This window comes from Mobula hypostoma, chromosome 24 (assembly GCF_963921235.1).
Source record: "Mobula hypostoma chromosome 24, sMobHyp1.1, whole genome shotgun sequence".
Classification (NCBI taxonomy): Eukaryota; Metazoa; Chordata; class Chondrichthyes; order Myliobatiformes; family Myliobatidae; genus Mobula; species Mobula hypostoma.
The window spans coordinates 29,570,184-29,592,646 of NC_086120.1; the positions used below are offsets into that span (position 1 = coordinate 29,570,184).

Below are 22,463 nucleotides of genomic sequence, written 5' to 3' on the forward strand. Positions count from 1 at the left end.
TCCCCACGGCACCACTGCTCAACACAAAGGGACATGGCTTTAAGGTAAGGCGTGGGAAGTTCAAGGGTGATATTAGAGGAAGGTTTTTTTACTCAGAGTGATTGGTGCGTGGAATACACTGCCTGAGTCAGTGGTGGAGGCAGATACACTAGTGAAATTTAAGAGACTACTAGACAGGTATATGGAGGAATTTAAGTTGGGGTATATGGGAGGCAGGGTTTGAGGGTCGGCACAACAATGTGGCCCGAAAGGCCTGTACTGTGCTGTACTATTCTATATGTTCTATATAACATGCTTCTCCATGTATTTTTTTTATAATATCAGTAAATATGGAAACATTAATTACCTTGAGCAAGCAACAGCATGTAAATAATGAATGACCGAAGTCAAGAATTGATTGTTGCAGTACTCCATTTGTTACCTCCTTCCATTCACATTTTCCAATTGTGTTTTCCATGAAAGTACCCGTTTTCAGTCCATTCTAACACACTTCCTACCATGAGCTTTTAATTTATTCACCATGTTTCATTGTAGCATCTTGTCAAGTGCCTCGTGAAAATCTAAATATACATCTACACGTTTCTCTCTATCAGCTCCCCTTACTACATTGAGCTAGAGAGCTCAATGACAGAATTTTCAGTTTATCGTCCTCATTGTCTCTCCCCAACAATGTGTTGCTCCAAATGATCACTTACCCTCTAAGCTTTCCTGAGCATCCGAAGTCAGATCTCCAGATTGAAGCTGATCACGTAAAAACTGAATGATGGAATAGGCGAGGCGTTTATTGTCCGTCATTATGGAGTTTCTGTTATAAATTTGTCAGATCGATGTACTTAATAGAAACAAATATTTTAATTAATGAAATTACTCAAAAATGACAATAACATTTTAAAATGTTGAATTAACATTTTTTTTCTTTAGTGGAACATCCAAGATACAGTCATAGTAAAGTATCTGGAAGTGAGACTGACATCTATACAAACTGTCAGTCACACTGTCATATATTTCAATGTGACTAAATGTAGTGGTTTTCTTTAAGCACGCTGTTTAAGTTGATTACTGATTTAATGCTAGCATTCATGTGCTAGTCTTTTCAGACAATTTTTCATGAACAAAGCTCAAAATGATCCAGCCTGATCACAAGTGTCAGTGTATGATATATCCTAAGAATCAGTGTCACTCAGTTATCATAGCCTAGAGAACAATGGCCCTTCGGCCCAAAACATTGGAGGCAAACATAATGCTAAATTAAAGTAAATCCTTCCTTCCTTGTACATGATCCATAATTTTCCATTCCCTACATTTTCATGTCCATCTAAGTCGAGTTTCTTAAAATGTCACTATTGCTCCGACTTGTACTACCACCCTTGCCCATACCAGGCACCTAATACTCCCTATGTAAAATGAAACATTTTGAGTATTTCCCCTTCACAGCATAAAGCTTGCGTAAAGTTTAGCACATATTAAAAACGAGACTACCCAAAACCACATTAGGTAAATAATGACTTAATAACTTGGAGGGATGGTCATCAATGACAGTGCATCAGGTAGGCTTTTCCAGGTGTGATGGCAGGGACATTTTCATCATACATGAGCCATTTTCATCATATTAGTCTGAAAATGGAAAGCTCAGGGCCTTTCAGTACAGTCATTTAAAAGCCAGCTATGATTAATTCCAAGGTGAACTATTTCCCTGCAGATGTCATTTCCAACTTCTTTGAATACATAAATGTGCTGCGGAAGTTATAAATTGTGACACATACATGCCAGATGCCCCAGAATTTTGTAAACATCTACAGAAACTTAGCAAATGAAGATCAGGCACCAAATCCATTAGTCCTGCTCTAAAGTCTTTTTCTAAATAGTTCATTGAAAACTGTTTCTTGTTTGGAAAATCCATTTAACTTGGTTATGGATAACCCATCTCTTCTATTTTGAATAGTATACTGAATATGCTGGAAGATGAAATTAAAATGGATGAATGTCCATGTGTTAGCATGGACACAGTGAGCAAAGTGGCCTGCTTTCACGCTGTATGACTTTATAAATGATAAATGTATAAAGTCATACAGCGTGAAAGCAGGCCACTTTGCTCACTGTATCCATGCTAACCCATGGACATTCATCCATTTTGCGAATTACAATGCACAGCATTGGAACATGCAACACCCCCACACTGATATTTTTGTTCCACAAAAGCTTCCTTCCCATTCACCCAATCCTCTCAGCATAACTGTTTGTTCCTTTATCCAAAATCTATCCAGCTTTCCTTAAATGCATTGATAACTTTTACGTCAAATACTCCTTGTGGTAATGAATTTTATTTTTCTCTGTGTTGAACTCTTAAGTGCAAAGCTTAGCTTACGTACAAATATCAACACCACAATTGAGAATAATTAAAGTCAGTTCTAAAGTCTATTTAAAAATATTACTCTCTCTCAAAAAATGACCAAAGCTTGAAACATAAGTGTTTTTGTTTAAATACAGTAGTTTTCCTTGTTATGGCAACCTTATGGGAGTGAAAGTATCGGGCAAAACAGATGAAGTTACCAGTTCTGCAACTCTGTCTGGAATATTGGTATTGCATGTATCCAAAGTATAAAGCCATTTATCCTTAGTGATGTTGGTTATTTCTAAAGTTCCACTTCAGGTTTTATGAGCTGAAAGCTTTTGAAAGTTGTGAGTCTCACTGTTATACGTTCATCTTGATATTTCAGAATGTGTGCTTATCCAGCTGCTGTTCCACACTGCTGACGCATTACTGTGTTGCAGGATTCAGCTCAATCCGTATCTTCAAGATTGCAGATGACAGAACAGTGGTTGGCCTCATCAATGATGATGACAAGATGGAGTACAGAGAGGAAGAGGAGCGGCTGGTGAATTGTTATGAGAGGAACAACCTATCCCTGAATATGGAGAAGACCAAGGAAATCATTGTGGACTTCAGGAAGGTAAAGATGAACCATCCCCCTCTGCAAATACATAGCTCCTCCATAGAGAGAGTTAAGTGCACCAAGCTCCTGGGAGTTCACATCACAGATGACCTCACCTGCTCCCTTAATATCACCTGGGTGAACAAGAAGGCACAGCAGCACCTCCACTCCCTAGAGATTGAAGCAAGCAAGGCTTCCCCCTGCCCCCCCCAATCTTAACTGCATTTCACAGAAACACTAGTGAGAGCATCCTGACAAGCTTCATCTCCATCTGGTATGGGAGCAGCTGAGTATCAGACCAGAAGTCCCTACAAAGGATTGTGAGAACAACTGGGAGGATCATAGGGGTCTCCCCACTATCCATCAGGGATATTTATCAGAAGCATTTTTACACAGGGCCCTTAGTATTATTAAGGATCCCACTCATCTTTGACTTTCTACCATCAGGCAGGAGACTCTGATGCATAAAGACAAGAATGGTCAGGATGGGCAACAGTTTCTTCCCTCAGACCATTAGGCTTCTGAACTCCCTGCTTCATTACCTTTGAAGTGATACTGGTTAATTTGTCCGTACCTTACAATATTTAATTTATGTACTTTAATTTGTTATTTATATGTGATCCAGCTGTAGATTTTAGCCTATAAGTTATTGGGTGTTATGTGTACTACTGTGCTGGTATGGAGAAACGTCTCGTTTCTATATACATTACATGGTTATGTACATGTACTGTATATAGTTAAATAACAATGAACTTGACTTGACTTGAACTGCTCCAAATGCCTGTGATTTGTCCTGATGGAGTTTTCAGGAGGACCAAGTTCAGTTTTCTTTGTTTCTACTCCATACCACTGCATTACACAAGGGATTAAATTAGCCGGGGGTTTATTTGATTTCACAATCACTATTTATTCGCATAATACTGGTCTTACATGTGTACAAGTGACATAACACATAATTATTGAAATAATAAGGCTTTACAATTGCTATAACAAAAATGCTTTGAAGTGAGGCAAGTGATAATTAGTAATTATTTATGTTATTCCATTTTTACCACGGAAAGGGAATCAAAAACTAGAGGACACAGGTTTAAGGTTTAAAAGGAACATGAAGGTCAACTTCTTCAGAGGGTGGTATGTATATGAAATGACCTGTCAGAGGAAGTAGTTGAAGCAGTTAGGACATTTAAAGAGCACTTGGACAGATATACGGATAGGAAAATTTAGTGCAGGGGTCTCCAACCTTTTTATGCCTAGGACCCCTACCACTACCTGAGGGGTCTGTGGATCCCAGGTTAGGAACCCCTAGTTTAGAGGATATGAGCCAAATTGAACTAGCTTAGTTGCATATGTTAGTTAGCATGGAAAAATAGAACTGAAGGCCTTGTTTTTGTACCATATGACTATCCACAACATGCAACAGAAAATCGTAGAGAGTTAATATTTTCCGCTTAGATGACAGAAAATGAGAAGTAATGTGCAGGCAATCAAACTAGACTGTAACTTCGAGTGTCTCGTTACTGGGGTAGGGATAGAAATATGGACAGCAAAGGAAAAACTTAATTCCATAGGTTGAATGGCTGAGCAAAGATAAAAAAGAAATAATATTTTTATATAATCAAAGCCAATATTAAGAATGCATATCTTTGTTCTTTGGGATTAAGCATATACAACAGTTCATCTCTGTGCGACAGGATAACACACATCATAGTACAATAGCAACACACATAAAAGTTGCTGGTGAATGCAGCAGGCCAGGCAGCATCTCTAGGAAGAGGTACAGTTGATGTTTCAGGCCGAGACCCTTCGTCAGGACAAACTGAAGGAAGAGTTAGTAAGAGATTTGAAAGTTGGAGGGGGAGGGGGAGATCCAAAATGATAGGAGAAGACAGGAGGGGGAGGGATGGAGCCAAGAGCTGGACAGGTGATAGGCAAAAGGGATATGAGAGGATCATGGGACAGGAGGTCCGGGAAGAAAGACGGGGGCGGGGGGGAACCCAGAGGATGGGCAAGGGGTATAGTGAGAGGGACAGAGGGAGAAAAAGGAGAGTGAGAGAAAGAATGTGTGTATATAAATAAATAACAGATGGGGTACGAGGGGGAGGTGGGGCGTTAGCGGAAGTTAGAGAAGTCGATGTTCATGCCATCAGGTTGGAGGCTACCCAGACGGAATATAAGGTGTTGTTCCTCCAACCTGAGTGTGGCTTCATCTTTACAGTAGAGGAGGCCGTGGATAGACATGTCAGAATGGGAATGGGATGTGGAATTAAAATGTGTGGCCACTGGGAGATCCTGCTTTCTCTGGCGGACAGAGCGTAGGTGTTCAGCAAAGCGGTCTCCCAGTCTGCGTCGGGTCTCGCCAATATATAAAAGGCCACTTCGGGAGCACCGGACGCAGTATATCACCCCAGCTGACTCACAGGTGAAGTGCTGACTGTTTGGGGCTTACAGTAAGGACTGTTGTTTGTTCATAGTACAATAGTCTTTGTTTTATTATTTTGTACATTATTATTGTATATTGGTAAATTATTATTCTGTACTTTATTATTAGTTAATATTATTATTGCTAAGTGTGTTTTTAAATGTTGCTGCTATAACAAAATAATTTCCCACTCAGTATCAATAAAGTACTTATTATTATTAGATTCGGATCTTATCTCACCCCCACAACTTGGCTGATCTAGCAAGATGAGTGAGAAAGTGGAAATCATAAACACCACTATTAAGAGCCTGATCCACTCATGGGATTAAGAGAACTTGCAGTTTTGTTTCAACTAAAGAAAGAAAAGATCCAGTTGCAGACTGAATTCTGAGGCAAAGTTGCTATAATTTTTCTAAAAGGATGAAAGTAGCACTGCAGAACACATTGAGATTGTTGCTACATTAATCAGGATAATTTTCTGCCATTTTTTCCAAAGACAGATGTGAACATGATTTCGTAACCATCTTTCATTATCTTTTCCACTTGGTCACTCCCTTTTGAGTATACTTTTTAAAGATTTAAGCTTTGTCAATTGAATCATATCCTGGAATAACTAGGCGGATAGTTGAAGAAGCAATTTGTTTGGCTGTCGAAGCTCCTGCTTTTGCCTGTACCACAGAAATATCTGCATTCTTCAGCAAAAAGCTAATAGATGACCTAGTTTCCTTGGTTTTGGGACAGGATTAATAATTAAATTATTAGCTAATTAAGACATGATTTCAAAGCCTTAATGGGTACCAAACGTTCAATGGTAAGCAAGAAAACATGAAATTTCATTATAGGTGTTTACCATACACCAATTATCGGATTGTGCTAAGCCTGGCCAGCCACTCCAGTACTTCCCATGCTTACATACTTTTGGACTGGGTGTGAGGGACAATCTTAATGGGCCTCAAGTCAGAGAGGGTGGTATGGTAACATAGTGGTTAGCACAAAGCTTTACAGTACCAGCCACCCGTGGTCAATCCCCACCACTGCCTGTGAGGAATATGTACGTTCTCACCATGACTGCATGGGGTTCCTCAGGGTGCTCCGATTTCCTCCCATAGTTCATAGATGTACTGGTTGGAAGGTTAATTGGTTATTGTAAATTGTCCCATGATTGGGCTAGGATTAAATCGGGGGATTGCTGAGCAGCATGGCTCAAAGGGCTGGAAAGGTCTATTCTGTGTTGTACATCAATAAATAAATAACTAGATCACATGAGCGATCAGATATCTGGCTCAAGTGTAAAAGACCCCAACCTCTTGACGTGTTTTGAAAGGAAAGTTATAGGCAGTGCTTTGCCTTGCATCTATCAAGGATCGTGATGATTTTTAAAAACAACATTTGGAAACATTTAAAAACTATTACAAGTAAATTATTACATAAAGTAAACATTAAAAGCACTGAAAAATAATGTAAGATATTAAACTAATTAAAAATTATTTCCCTCCTCTTTTGCATGTTAATCTGAAAGCCAATAATCACAGTTAGAATAATGCACTTTCACATCTTATACTACATTTGAGCAGCCATTAGAACTGAATGACAATTTCCCAGCATAATGCCAGACCACACAGAAATAGAGAATCCAATGGGGTAACAGTGACAAATAAAGCACCACGATCAATCAGCAAACCTCCACATTTGACAGCATCTACAGATGTCCAAGAGTTAATACAAACATTAATGCCAGCCAATGATATTTGACAATGATATTAGAAGAAGGAAGTCTCAGAATCGGAGCGGGAGTGCGCAGGAAGGCATTTTTGAATTTTTCGTTTCTTTTCCCATCGGCATTCAGAGAGGCGGGACTGCGCAGGCGTGTGACGTTGGGCAGTGAAGTGCGGAAGATTTAAAAGGAACAGAGCCTCATACAGCAGGTAGCGTAGTTTGCGGGCGGCAGAGTGAACTGGGAGCAGAGTGAAGGCTTAAGGGCTTCGGCTCAATGGGCTTAGGCGGAAACGGGAGAGGCGAGGAAGGTTTGGTATTCATTTTTTGTTGTTATTTGAGGAGAGGGGCAGTATGAGTGTGAGGGCAGTTTGTTGCTCTCGGTGCCGGATGTGGGAGGCCCTGGAGTCTCCAAGCCTCCCGGACGTCCACATCTGCGCCAGGTGCGCCGAGATGCAGCTCCTAAGGGACTGCGTCAGGGAACTGGAGCTGCAGCTCCATGACCTTCGTCTGGTCAGGGAGAGTGAGGAGCTGATAGCGAGGAGTTACAGGCAGGTGGTCACACCGGGGCCACGGGAGGCAGACAAGTGGATCACAGTTAGGAGGGGGAAGGGTAAGAGTCAGGTAATAGAGAGTACCCCGGTGGCTGTGCCCCTTGACAATAGGTACTCCTGTTTGAGTACTGTTGGGGGGGGGGACAGCTTACCCGGGGGAAGCGACAGTGGCCGTGCCTCCGGCACAGAGTCCAGCCCTGTAGCTCAGAAGGGTAGGGAAAGAAAGAGGAGGGCAGTTGTAATAGGGGACTCGATAGTAAGGGGGTCAGATAGGTGATTCTATGGATGCAGTCCAGAGACCCGGATGGTAGTTTGCCTCCCTGGTGCCAGGGTCTGGGATATTTCTGATTGTGTCCAAGATATCCTGAAGTGGGAGGGTGAGGAGCTAGAGGTCGTGGTACATATAGGTACCAACGACATAGGTAGGAAAAGGGAAGAGGTCCTGAAAGGAGAATATAGGGAGTTAGGAAGGGAGTTGAGAAAAAGGACCGCAAAGGTAGTAATCTCGAGATTACTACCTGTGCCACGCGACAGTGAGAGTAGGAATGCAATGAGGTGGAGGATAAATGCGTGGCTGAGGGATTGGAGCAGGGGGCAGGGATTCAAGTTTTTGGATCATTGGGACCTCTTTTGGCGCAGATGTGACCTGTACAAAAAGGACGGGTTACACTTGAATCCTAGGGGGATCAATATCCTGGCGGGGAGATTTGCGAGGGCTACTGAGGTGACTTTAAACTAGAATGGTTGGGGGGTGGGAACCAGTGCAGAGACAGAGGGGTGTAAAATGAGGGTAGAAGCAAAAAGTAGTAAGGTGAAAAGTAAAAGTGGCAGGCTGACAAATCCAGGGCAAAAATCAAAAAGGGTCACTTTTCAACATAATTGTATAAGGGCTAAGGGTGTTGTAAAAGCGAGCCTGAAGGCTGTGTGTGTCAATGCAAAGAGCATTCGTAACAAAGTGGATGAATTAAAAGTGCAGATTGTTATTAATGAATAAGATATAGTTGGGATCACAGAGACATGGCTCCAGGGTGACCAAAGATGGGAGCTCAACATTCAGGGATATTCAATATTCAGGAGGGATAGACACGAAAGAAAAGGAGGTAGGGTAGCATTGCTGGTTAGAGAGGAGATTAACGCAATAGAAAGGAAGGACATTAGCCGGGAGGATGTGGAATCGATATGGGTAGAGCTGCATAACACTAAGGGGCAGAAAACGCTGGTGGGAGTTGTGTACAGGCCACCCAACAGTAGTAGTGAGGTTGGGGATGGTATTAAACAGGAAATTAGAAATGTGTGCAATAAAGGAACAGCAGTTATAATGGGTGACTTCAATCTACATATAGATTGGGTGAACCAAATTGGTAAGGGTGCCGAGGAAGAGGATTTCTTGGAATGTATGCGGGATGGTTTTTTGAACCAACATGTCAAGGAACCAACTAGAGAGCAGGCTATTCTAGACTGTGTATTGAGCAATGAGGAAGGGTTAATTAGCAATCTTGTCGTGAGAGGCCCCTTGGGTAAGAGTGACCATAATATGGTGGAATTCTTCATTAAGATGGAGAGTGACATAGTTAATTCAGAAACAAAGGTTCTGAACTTAAAGAAGGGTAACTTTGAAGGTATGAGACATGAATTAGCTAAGATAGACTGGCAACTGACACTTACAGGGTTGACGGTGGATATGCAATGGGAAGCATTTAAAGATCGTATGGATGAACTACAAAAATTGTTCATCCCAGTTTGGCAAAAGAATAAATCAAGGAAGGTAGTGCACCCGTGGCTGACAAGGGAAATTAGGGATAGTATCAATTCCAAAGAAGCATACAAATTAGCCAGAAAAAGTGGCTCACCTGAGGACTGGGAGAAATTCAGAGTCCAGCAGAGGAGGACAAAGGGCTTAATTAGGAAGGGGAAAAAAGATTATGAAAGAAAACGGGCAGGGAACATAAAAACTGACTGTAAAAGCTTTTATAGATATGTGAAAAGAAAAAGATTGGTTAAGACAAATGTAGGTCCCCTACAGACAGAAACAGGTGAATTGATTATGGGGAGCAAGGACAAGGCAGATCAATTGAATAATTACTTTGGTTCTGTCTTCACTAAGGAGGACATAAATAATCTTCTGGAAATAGTAGGGGACAGAGGGTCCAGTGAGATGGAGGAACTGAGAGAAATACATGTTAGTAGGGAAGTGGTGTTAGGTAAATTGAAGGGATTAAAGGCAGATAAATCCCCAGGGCCAGATGGTCTGCATCCCAGAGTGCTTATGGAAGTAGCCCAAGAAATAGTGGATGCATTAGTGATAATTTTTCAAAACTCTTTAGATTCTGGACTAGTTCCTGAGGATTAGAGGGTGGCTAATGTAACCCCCCTTTTTAAAAAAGGAGGGAGAGAGAAACTGGGGATTTATAAACCGGTTAGCCTAACATCGGTGGTGGGGGAAATGCTAGAGTCAGTTATCAAAGATGTGATAACAGCACATTTAGAAAGCAGTGAAATCATCAGACAAAGTCAGCATGGATTTGTGAAAGGAAAATCATGTCTGACAAATCTCATAGAATTTTTTGAGGATGTAACTAGTAGAGTGGACAGGGGAGAACCGGTGCATGTGGTATATTTGGATTTTCAAAAGGCTTTTGACAAGGTCCCACACAGGAGATTAGTGTGCAAAGTTAAAGCACACCGTATTGGGGGCAAGGTATTGATTTGGACAGAGAATTGGTTGGCAGACAGGAAGCAAAGAGTGGGAATAAACGGGACCTTTTCAGAATGGCAGGCAGTGACTAGTGGGGTACCACAAGACTCATGGCTGGGACCCCAGTTGTTTACAATATATATTAATGACTTAGTTGAGGGAATTAAATGCAGCATCTCCAAGTTTGCGGATGACACGAAGCTGGGCGGCAGTGTTAGCTGTGAGGAGGATGCTAAGAGGATGCAGGGTGACTTGGATAGGTTAGGTGAGTGGGCAAATTCATGGCAGATGCAATTTAATGTGGATAAATGTGAGGTTATCCACTTTGGTGGCAAAAACAGGAAAACAGATTATTATCTGAATGGTGGCCAATTAGGAAAAGGGGAGGTGCAACGAGACCCGGGTGTCATTATACACCAGTCATTGAAAGTGGGCATGCAGGTACAGCAGGCGATGAAAAAGGTGAATGGTATGCTGGCATTCATAGCAAAAGGATTCACGTACAGGAGCAGGGAGGTACTACTGCAGTTGTACAAGGCCTTGGTGAGACCACACCAGGAGTATTGTGTGCAGTTTTGGTCCCCTAATCTGAGGAAAGACATCCTTGCCATAGAAGGAGTACAAAGAAGGTTCACCAGATTGATTCCTGGGATGGCAGGACTTTCATATGATGAAAGACTGGATCAACTAGGCTTATACTCGTTGGAATTTAGAAGATTGAGGGGGGATCTTATTGAAATGTATAAAATCCTAAAGGGATTGGACAGGCTAGATGCAGGAAAATTGTTCCCGATGTTGGGGAAGTCCAGAACGAGGGGTCACAGTTTGAGGATAAAGGGGAAGCCTTTTAGGACCGAGATTAGGAAAAACTTCTTCACACAGAGAGTGGTGAATCTGTGGAATTCTCTGCCACAGGAAACAGTTGAGGCCAGTTCATTGGCTATATTTAAGAGGGAGTTAGATATGGCCCTTGTGGCTAAAGGGATCAGGGGGTATGGAGGGAAGGCTGGTACAGGGTTCTGAGTTGGATGATCAGCCATGATCATACTGAATGGCGGTGCGGGCTCGAAGGGCTGAATGGCCTACTCCTACATCTATTTTCTATGTTTCTATGTGACTCCAAAATTATTGCTAAAGTGGAGTGATGCCATTCAAGATTCAAGATTGTTTAATATCATTGGCTATACACAAGTGCAAAGAAAAAACTAATTTTTACTCCAGATATGACGAAGAACAAAAAAAGCACAAAAAGATAAAGAATGCAATAATTAAAAATATATATATACAATGGCATGCAAATGTTTGGGCACCCCTGTCAAATTTCTGTTACTGTGAATAGCTAAGCAAGTAAAAGATGACCTGATTTCCAAAAGGCATAAAGTTAAAGATGACACATTTCTTTAATATTTTAAGCAAGATTACCTTTTTATTTCCATCTTTTACAGTTACAAAATAACAAAAAAGGAAAAGGGCCCGAAGCAAATGTTTGGGCATCCTACATGGTCAGTACTTAGTAACACCCACTTTGGCAAGTATCACAGCTTGTAAAGGCTTTTTGTAGCCAGCTAAGAGCCTTTCAATTCTTGTTTGGGGGATTTTCGCCCATTCTTCCTTGCAAAAAGCTTCTAGTTGTGTGAGATTCTTGGGCGGTCTTGCATACACTGCTTTTTTGAGGTCTATGCACAGATTTTCGATGATGTTTAGGTTGGGGGACTGTTAGGGCCATGGCAAAACTTTCAGCTTGCACCTCTTGAGGTAGTCCATTGTGGATTTTAAGGTGTGTTTAGGATCATTATCCTGTTGTAGAAACCATCCTCTTTTCATCTTCAGCTTTTTTACAGATGGTGTGATGTTTACTTCCAGAAATTGCTGGTATTTAATTGTTCCTTCTACCAGTGAAATGTTTCCCATGCGACTGGCTGCAACACAAGCCCAAAGCATGATCGATCCACCCCCGTGCTTAACAGCTGGAGAGGTGTTCTTTTCATGAAATTCTGCACCCTTTTTTCTCCAAACATACCCTTGCACATTGCGGCCAAGAAGTTCTATTTTAATTTCATCAGTCCACAGGACTTGTTTCAAAATGCATCAGGCTTGTTTAGGTGTTCCTTGGCAAACTAATGACGCTGAATTTTGTGGTGAGGACACAGGAAAGGTTTTCATCTGATGACTCTTCCATGAAGGTCATATTTATGCAGGTGTCGCTGCACAGTAGAACAGTGCACCACCACTCCAGAGTCTGCTAAATCTTCCTGAAGGTCTTTTGCAGTCAAACGGGGGTTTTGACTTGCCTTTCTAGCAATCCTAGCAGTCCTCTGGGAAAGTTTTCTTGGTCTTCCAGACTTCAACTTGACCTCCACCGTTCTTGTTAACTGCCATTTCTTAATTACATTACAAACTAAGGAAACAGCTACTTAAAAACGCTTTGCTATCATCTTATAGCCTTCTCCTGCTTTGTGGGCATTATTTATTTTAATTTTCAGAGTGCTAGGCAGCTGCTTAGAGGAGCCCATGGCTGCTGATTGTTGGGACAAGGTTTGAGGAGTCAGGGTATTTATAAAGCTTTGAAATTTGCATCACCTGCCCTCTCCTAACAATGACAGTGAACAAGCCATAGCCATAACAAGCTAATTAAGGTCTGAGACCTTGGTAAAAGTTATCTGAGTGCTCAAATCTCTTGGGGTGCCCAAACTTTTGCATGGTGCTCCTTTCCTTTTTTTCACTCTAAAATTGTACAAAACAAAAATAATACACTAATCTTGTTTAAAATGTTGAAAAGAATGTTTCATTTTTAACTTTATGACTTTTGGAGATCAGTTCATCTTCTACTCACTTAACTATTCACAGTAACAGAAATTTTGACCAGGGAGTGCCCAAACTTTTGCATGCCACTGTATAAATAAATAAGATAGCTTGCCTACATGGATTGATGTTATGTCCACGAAATAATGCTAAGCACAGGAGTGTCTGTACAGAAGGTGACTGACAGGAAATGATCAAGTAGTGATGATGGGGATGTGTGGAGGAGTGGGTTATTGGGTAGACGTGTGGATCAGCCTTACTACTTGGGGAAAATAACTTTTTGAGTCTGATGGTCTTGGCGTGGATGCTACATAGCCTTCTCCCTTTAGGGAGTGGGACAAACTGTCCATCAGCAGGGTGGGCAGAATCCTTCATGATGTTACTGGCTCCTTTCCATATATTTCCATATATATATCCCAGATGGCGGGTAGGTTGGAGCCGGTGATACGTTGAGCAATTTTGTCTTCCCGTTGTAGTGCATTTCTGCCCACCACAGTGCAGTTTCCATACCATACAGTGACGCAGCATGTTAGGATGCTCTCTGCTGTGTATCTGTAGACTGCCATGAGTATAGATGTGCATAGTTCAGCTCCCTTCAGCCTCTTCAGAAAGTAGAGGTGTTGGTGAGCTTTCCTGATTCTGTGGCATGTGCTCTGGGGCCGTAAGTATGAGATGTGCACTCCCAGGAGTCTGAAACTGCTTAAAATTTCCACAGCTGTGCCACCAATGTAAAGAAGGATGGAGTGGTGTGAGTTCTCCTGAAGTCGATAACCATTTCTTTTGTAATGTTGACATTGAGGAAGAGGTTATTTTCCTGGCACCAAGCCTTAAACTCTTCCACCTCCTCCCTATGGACCATTGGTGATGAGTCCGACCACTGTCATCGGTGAACTTGACAATGTGATTACTTGGGTGTTTGGCCATGCAGTCATGTGTGAATGGGTGTCCAGCAATACGCTCAACAGATAGACCTGGGGGTCACCCATGTTGAGGTTGATGCAGAGGGAGGAGCGATTATGCAACCTGACCATCTGAAGTCTGTTGGTTAGGAAGTTCAACACCCAGTTGCAAGTGGTATATTTAGACCAAGGAATAGGAGTTTGTTCACCAAGGCCTGTGAAACAATAGTTTTGAATGCCAAAATGAAATCCAGAAACAGCATTCTGACATAAGTTTCGTTATTTTCTGTGTCTGTCAGGGCCAGTTGTGTGACAGGTGCTATATTGGTGATTGTCTAACGTGGCAGGATTGAAGTTTTTGATATGTGCCATTACCAGTCATTAAAAACACCTCATGATGATTCATGATAGAGCCACCAGACGGTAGTCATTTCATTCTGAAGGTATAGAATTCTTTGGTACAGGGGTGATCATGGTTGTTTTGAAGCAAGAAGGGACAGCAGCCTGGATGAGTGAAGTGATGAAGATGTTTGTGAAGACATCAGTAAGGTGGTATTGAGTACTTGGCCTGGGATGCTGCTTGGCCCAGCTGCCCTATAGGGGTTGACTCTCTGCAGAGTTAAATAGCTACATCAACAAACAAGTAGGGAATTTGTCCATCCTGAAATGTTAACTCTTTTCTTTGCTCCTTAGATGCTGTTTGAACTGTCTGGTATTTCCAGTATTTTGTGTTTTTTACTTGTTTCTTTGCAGAGGAACTCCGCAAAATGTAACTCACCATTTCACCTCAGAAGTGTTCAGCATTTTATAAATGTTAATCAAAACAGCTTAAAATAAGTTGCTATCACAATGCGAAAAAGAAACAAGTAATCAGCTCAACATTCTACATTCACCAATATAATGTAATCACATCATACAGGACTTTGATTCAGACAAGACCCCAAAGCCATGGTGGGAATAAAACAGACTGAGCCTTTGTAAAACCGGAGATAAACAACTATAGCAAAGGGTACCATAAAGAAATGGTGATGCAAATGCCTATTATAAAAAGCATGAATTATTTTCCAAACTACACAGAGTGCTCAAAAGCAATAGGCAAATACAAACCGACCAAATAAAACCAGAGGTAATTCTCTCCTTGAGACGACTCCTCCTTTCAATAAGATCATGGCTGGTCCAAATTAATATCATACATGAACTGGGTTTCATAACAAGTTAAAAAAAAAATTTGAATTGTAAGTCAGGCAGCCCTCCAGGCATTCGATAAGATCATGCCTGATCCTCATCTGAAGACCATTTTCTTGCCCCATCCTCTTATCTCTGGACAACCTTTAAAAATTAAAATCTATTTCAGCCTTGAATATAACAAGCATTTAAATTTCTCCAGGATAGAGTATGATGCTATAACTCATCAGTGAGGAAATTTCTAATCAGTCAGAAAATCTGGAAATTAAATTAAGACTTCTGGCAGCACCTACAGTGACAGAAACAGAGTTAATATTCCAGGTTGATGACAACTTTGTGAGAACTGGTAGTATTAGGATTTCAGTAACATCATACAGGACCTAGCAAAAGTAGACATGCAGCAGCTACCTCAGATAGATGTTTTTTTGCAATCCTAATTTATTTCCCCTCTCCCTCACTACATTCCTTAAGACAATCCTTTGATTCTCGTTGCCTTTACACAGAATCAAAGGATTGTCTTAAGGAATATAGTGAAGGAGAGGACTTGGGAAATAAATTAGGATTGCAAAAAAAAGTCATGAAGTATCCTTGGCAAGTAAGGTTAATGGGAATCCCATGACATCACACAAGCATATCAGGAACAAGAGAGTAGCCAGGGTAAGACTGGTAAGGTGCTTATCTAACTGGAAGTCTGTAACTAATGGTGTACCACAGGGTTTGGCTTTAGGATCCATGTTGTTTCTGATATATTAATGACTTCGGATGTGAATGAAGTCAGTATAATTTATAAGATGACAATGAAGTTGGTGTAGACAGCAAGGGAGGTTGTCTAAGGCTACATATGGATGTAGATCACACGGAAAATGGGATGGAACATTGGCAGATGATATATAATCCTGATAAATACAAGGTGATGCATTTTGGCAAGTCAAATAGTCATAGGACATAAAGACTAAATGTTACAGCAATAAGAAATGGTTAAGCAGAGAGACTTTGGGGTTAAAGTCCATTATTCCCCAAAAGTAGTAATACAGATAGATAGAGAGATGGAAGATATATGACAGGCCTGCATCCACAGGTCAAAGCATTGAAAATGAAAGTTGGAACATCAAGTTGCAAATTTACAAAACACTGGTTAGATTACACTTAGAGTATTGTATAAAGTTCAAGATGCCATTATGTGTGAAAAATGCAGTTGCACTGGAGTAAAGAGGAAATTGACCAGGATATTGTCAGGGATGCAGTATTTCAGTTATGAGAAAAGATGAAAACAAAGTTTATTTTCCTTGAGGTGGAGAAGGCTGAGGAAGAACCTCAATTAGGTAAGCAAGATATCGAGGAGCTTTGATAAGATAGATAGTGAAGGTATTTATACCAAAGGTTACAGTCTTGTCAGGATAGGAGGTTTAGAGGGGATTTGAGGGAATATTTTTCACAATAAAAACATTGATCTGATGTACATTGCTTCTGAGGAGAACAAAACCAGACTTAACAACTAGATGAAGGATTGAATTGCCAAAGCATATGTTAGGGACCATTATCTGGAGAGTGAATAGTGGTACATAGCATAATTATGGATTAACTAAAATGAGAACCAGTCTTCAGGAAATAAAATGCTGTACACAATTTAACTTCCAACTGATACTTTGTGGCTGGAGAAAACAATCATGGGTGTGGGTCATTCTCATTCTATCCTACTGAAAGTTCATTGGGCACAGTGTTTTAAAAAAACTGGTAAGACTGCACTTTCATTTGTAAGGCCAGTGATGTTGTAGGAATGGAACTGGACTCTCTCGCGGTGGTGTCTAAAAAGAGGATGCTGTCTAAGTTGCATGCCATCTTGGTCAATGTCTCCCATCCACTACATAATGTACTGGGCGGGCACAGGAGTACATTCAGCCAGAGACTCATTCCACCAAAATGCAGCACAGAGCGTCATAGGAAGTCATTCCTACCTGTGGCCATCAAACTTTACAACTCCTCCCTTGGAGGGTCAGACACCCTGAGCCAATAGGCTGGTCCTGGACTTATTTCATAATTTACTGGCATAATTTACATATTACTATTTAACTATTTATGGTTCTATTACTATTTATTATTTATGGTGCAACTGTAACGAAAACCAATTTCCCCCAGGATCAATAAAGTATGACTATGACTTAGGATATTGTGTGAAGTTCAACTTCATTATCTACTAAGAGCTAGATCTGTGGCATTCAAGACCGGTGATCCAGAACTATACAAGTCTAGGTGTGACCTAAGGAAGGTGATTTTAAGGGTGAGTAACCAATCCCAATTGAGGTTAGAGATTAAACCGGATGTACATCAGTCTGGCAGGGTTTGCAGGTCGTTACTTCCTACAAAGCGAAATAACATCATGAATGGCTGTGATGCTTCATTCAGAAATCAGCTCAATGCCTTTTATGCATGCCTTAAGTATAATAAAACTATGCGAATCCCTGCAGCATCCACTTACACTGTGATCTCTGTCTCAGAGGATGATGTCACAACATCTTTCAAGAGGGTAAACCCTCACAAGACATCAAGCCACGATGGTGTACCTGGGTAGGGCTCTGAAAACCTGACCCAACCAACCAGCAGGAGTGTTCAAGGACATATTCAATCTCCTGCTGCTGCAGTCAGAGGTTCCCACCTGCTTCAAAAAGGTGCCAATCATACCAGTGCAGGGTAAGCTGCCTCAATGACTATTGCCCAGTGGCACTCACATCTGCTGCAATGAAGTGCTTTGAGAAGCTGGTCATAGCTAGAATCAACTCCTGCCTAACCAAGGGCATCGACCCACTGCAATTAGCCTATTGGCCACAATAGGTTTACAGCAGATGTAATCTCACAGGCTCTCCACTCGTCCTTGGATCACCTGGACAATAGTAATACTTACAGTGGTGCTAGAAAGTTTGTGAACCCTGTAGAAGTTTCTCTATTTCTGCATATTTCTCAACAAATAAATGAACAAGTACAATGTTTTTGTGTTATTTATTTAATTGGGTTCTCTTTATCTAGTTTTAGGACTTACGGGAAGATATGATCACATTTTAGGTCGTATTTATGCAGAAATAGAGAAAATTCTACAATGTTCAGCAACTTTCTAGCACTACTGTATGTCAGGCTGCTGTTTATTGACTACACCATTTAGGACTTTGACAGATCATCAAAGCCTCCTGTAAATTTCCACAGATGTAGAGTGGAGAATATTCTGACTGGTTACATCACAGCCTAGCGTGAAGGCTCCAATGCACAGGATCAGAAGAGACATCAGAGCATTATAGACTTGACATGTGCACAACCCTCTCCACTATCAAGGACATCTTTATGAAGCAGCGCCTCAAGAAAATGGCACTCATCATTGAGGACCCTCACCATCTGGTATATATCTTGTCTTCTCGTTACTACCACCAGGGAGGAGGTACAGGGGTCTGAAGACCTGCACTCAACAATTCAGCAACAGTTTCTTCTCCTCTGTCACTGGATTTCTGAACAGCCCATGAATGCTACCTCATTATTCCATTTTTTTCTTTGCACTAATTATTTTGTAATTTATAGTAATTTTATGTCTTTGTGCTGTACTGGTGCTTCAAAACAACACATTTCATGTAATTTATGACAGTGATAATAAAGCTGGTTCTGGTTTAACTTTTAGCTTATTCCAGTGCTTAATAAGTCATCAACATAAAACATTAACAGCTTCCCTCTCTGGAGATTTTGCCAGATTTATTTCAGATTTCTGGCATCTGGGTTTTCACTTCAATTGCTTCAGATACAATGGATTTGGAGCATTGTGTAACAGCATTTTAATTTTTTTTTACATTACCTCAATCTATCAAGTTTATTTCAAAGATGGACAATCTGAGAATTGGAAATGGTCAACAAACAGTTTTTGTTGCTTCCCAAATGTCAAATATGTGAAATTCATCAAGTGTAGCAATCTCATCCAATTATAAAAGATTACAGATGTTTTCAATATTTTCTATTGTTTCTTTCGGATCTCTAATATCCACGGTATTTTCTATAGCTCATCTTTCAAAGCGGATTCCACTAGAATGGAACATTTTCTTTTTCTCATGCATTCATGGTTACACATCTGTCGCGATACGCTTGAATGAAACGGCGAAACTGCCAACGTACAACAAATGTACTACCAACCCTACTGAATCATTAAATCTCACTGTTACTTTTGAAGATAACAGTGTAAAAGACGTGCACAGAATCTGACAGCTATTGCTACAAGAAATAATTACACACAGCCAAAAGAAGTGCAGAACATTCCAGTTTCGGCCTACCATATCTGAGAGCCTCCTCACCTGCAAATACCAAACTAGCCATCAGGAAATGAGCTCGTTCACAGGATCTAAACTGTAACGCTGAAATTCGGTGGAGACTTTTCTCATTATACAACACTTCGCCGACGGCCCTGTATGATCTCATTATAAGAATACCCCTTTAAACTCACCTTTTTTTCCTAATACTTATCAACCCCAACACCGCACCTCACAAGCGCCGTCAGCTGTACGTCCAGATCCCAGAGCGCATGCGCTGGTTCCACGCGTTTCTTCAGCCGCAGCGCATGCGCTGGTTCCACGCGTCTCTTCAGCCGCGGCGCATGCGTTGGTGCTCTGTATCGTCGTGAATGGGGTCGAACTTTCTGGGTTTTTTTTGCTCGTAGTTTTGGTTACGGAACATGGGTTGAAGTTGACCGTAGTTAGAAAAGTAGTGAGAAGGGCAAAGAAAATTCGATAATGTATTGGGAGGCGATACACATAGGTACTTGGGGTATGTACAGAAAATGGGGGAGTTAAAAACTAGCTACACACATCAAAGTTGCTTGAACGCAGCAGGCCAGGCAGCATCTCTAGGAAGAGGTACAGTCGACGTTTCAGGCCGAGACCCTTCGTCAAGACGATGCTGCCTGGCCTGCTGCGTTCACCAGCGACTTTGATGTGTGTTGCTTGAATTTCCAGCATCTGCAGAATTCCTCGTGTTTGCGAGAGAGAAAGAATGTGTGTATATAAATAAATAACGGATGGGGTACGAGGGGGAGGTGGGGCATTAGCGGAAGTTTGAGAAGGCAATGTTCATGCCATCAGGTAGGAGGCTACCCAGACGGAATATAAGGTGGTGTTCCTCCAACCTGAGTGTGGCTTCATCATTACAGTAGAGGAGGCCGTGGATACACATATCAGAACGGGAATGGGACGTGGAATTAAAATGTGTGGCCACTGGGAGATCCTGCTTTCTCTGGCGGACAGCGAAACAATCTCCCAGTCTGCGTCGGGTCTCGCCAATGTATAGAAGGCCACATCGGGAGCCTTGCATGTTTATGGATTGGACATACTAGGTTGAGTCATTCCCTGTTCAGATTCAATATGCATGATACTGGCACCTGCAGGGAGTGTACTTGTCATGAATGGTGCAGCATATATTGTTTGAATGCAATACCTCTTGAGGCGCAAAGAAAACATTTAATTGCTAAATTGAGGTTTTTGGGACAGACACAGTCTAACATGGAAAGTTTATTAGGATATTGTCCTGTGGGGGTGTGCCTTATTCTGATTGTCAAAAATCACTTCCATTGTGATTGGCTCGTTTAGAAACTGCAGCTGCTTTTTCCATTGGATGGCTGTTGAGTATCCAGGTTCCAACATCCTGGGTATATATAATAGCACGTGAAATGGGCTGACTCTCTTCTTCCTTTGTTTCTAACAAGGATGCACGGGGGGGGGGGCATGCTCTGCATACTGTTTTAACTATGTATGTTTGAATATTCAGCTTTTATTGTCTGTAACAGGGAACATGAATGGTCAAATTTTTACTGTATGTAAATAAATGATTAATATACCCATTCAAACTAAATGCATTTCCTGTCTCACTTGCTGGACCCACAAACCTAATTCAACATTACAGATATCACAGCCATTGTAATGCATATACTGTAAGTGTGGTTTTGACTTTCTGAAAAAGCATTAGACTTCTTTTTGGATAGGGATGGAATATAGTGGATACGCTTCCTGTTTCTTTGCTCTGCGCTCCAACTCAGTAGGTGGTGGTGATGCACCTGATGTTGGTCTGTCAACCGCCATTAAACATTTCAAGAAGGGTGAAAGTTTGTGTATCACTGCATGGTGTCCATTGACCTTTTTCTCCATGTTACTGTTTAGTGATAGGCAGAGAGCTGATTCACTGTTAACAAGATGAGTTATTTTAATTTAGCATAATGGTTAGAAGTGTGGTTCTTATTCAGTTTGTAATTTCATCAACGTTCGTTGAGTAAACTGTTGACTAGTAGAAGTTATGTGATGTTTTAGATATATTCATCTTATTTTAACCAATATGTTTTCACTATTTTAACTAATGTTAACTAATGATTTACAGCAGATAACAAAAAACAAGACAAAAACATGTAACACACAAAGCACTGGAGAAACTCAGCAGGTCAGGCAGCATGTATGGAGAAGAACAAACAGTTCTCATTTTGGGTTAAGGGCCTTCATCAGGAATCCTATTGAGTTCCTCCAGTATTTTGTGTGTGTTGCTCTGGTCTTCCAGCATCTGCAGAATTCCTTAAGTTTACAAAAACAAGTATTTCAGCCAACTGGTCATGTGTTTGTACTACCTTTTAAGATATTTTCCACCATAATTCAGATGATAAATTATCAACATGCCTTTGTATTTTTTGACCTATCACATGAACCTATTCCTTATCTCAATTGAATGCAATATCGTGAATGCACATTCTAAGCACTTAGAGTGACCAAATTAGCTTGGTGGTATGGAACAAAAGGTTGGCAGCTATTTTTAACAACTGAAAGATTGTCAGTACTTGATTGCTTGAATTTTATAGTATGCATTAATACTAGATGTAAGCAGAAGTGGTGTGATAAGGAGGTTTGAAAATGACATTGAAAATTGGCCATGAAGCTCACCATGTGGAGGAAACCTTTAGGTGCAGGAGCACATAAATGGTCATCAGTGGTATGAAAGGAGCTCTGTGTGAAGTAACACATTTGGAAAGAAGCAAAGGTACAAATAGGAAGACACTGAACTGAGAGATGTGGATGAGCAGAAGACCTTGGACTAACTCCACAGAAGCTTAAAAGCAGTAGATTGGTCAATCTATTAGTTTATAAGGAATATTAATGTTTTCCTTTAATTGCAAAGGCATGATATATATGAATGGAGAAGCATAATTCAAGCACTATGGCCAATTTTGACCAATGTTTTACAGGAGAGATGTGATTGAATCATAAA

The 22,463-nt window shown here is 41.0% G+C and overlaps 1 protein-coding gene across 1 annotated transcript in view; it reads right to left on the bottom strand.

Moving 5' to 3' along the window:
* LOC134337565 (small glutamine-rich tetratricopeptide repeat-containing protein alpha-like) overlaps positions 1-19,758 on the bottom strand; it is a 52,646-nt gene extending 32,888 nt beyond the window's left edge. The window contains exons 1-2 of the mRNA XM_063032695.1: positions 19,669-19,758; positions 696-832 (exon numbers count right to left, since the gene is read on the bottom strand). Coding sequence (XP_062888765.1) covers positions 696-795 — 100 coding nt within the window. The 5' untranslated portion in view covers positions 796-832; positions 19,669-19,758. The remainder of the gene's footprint in view (positions 1-695; positions 833-19,668) is intronic.
* Positions 19,759-22,463: the final 2,705 nt, after the last annotated feature.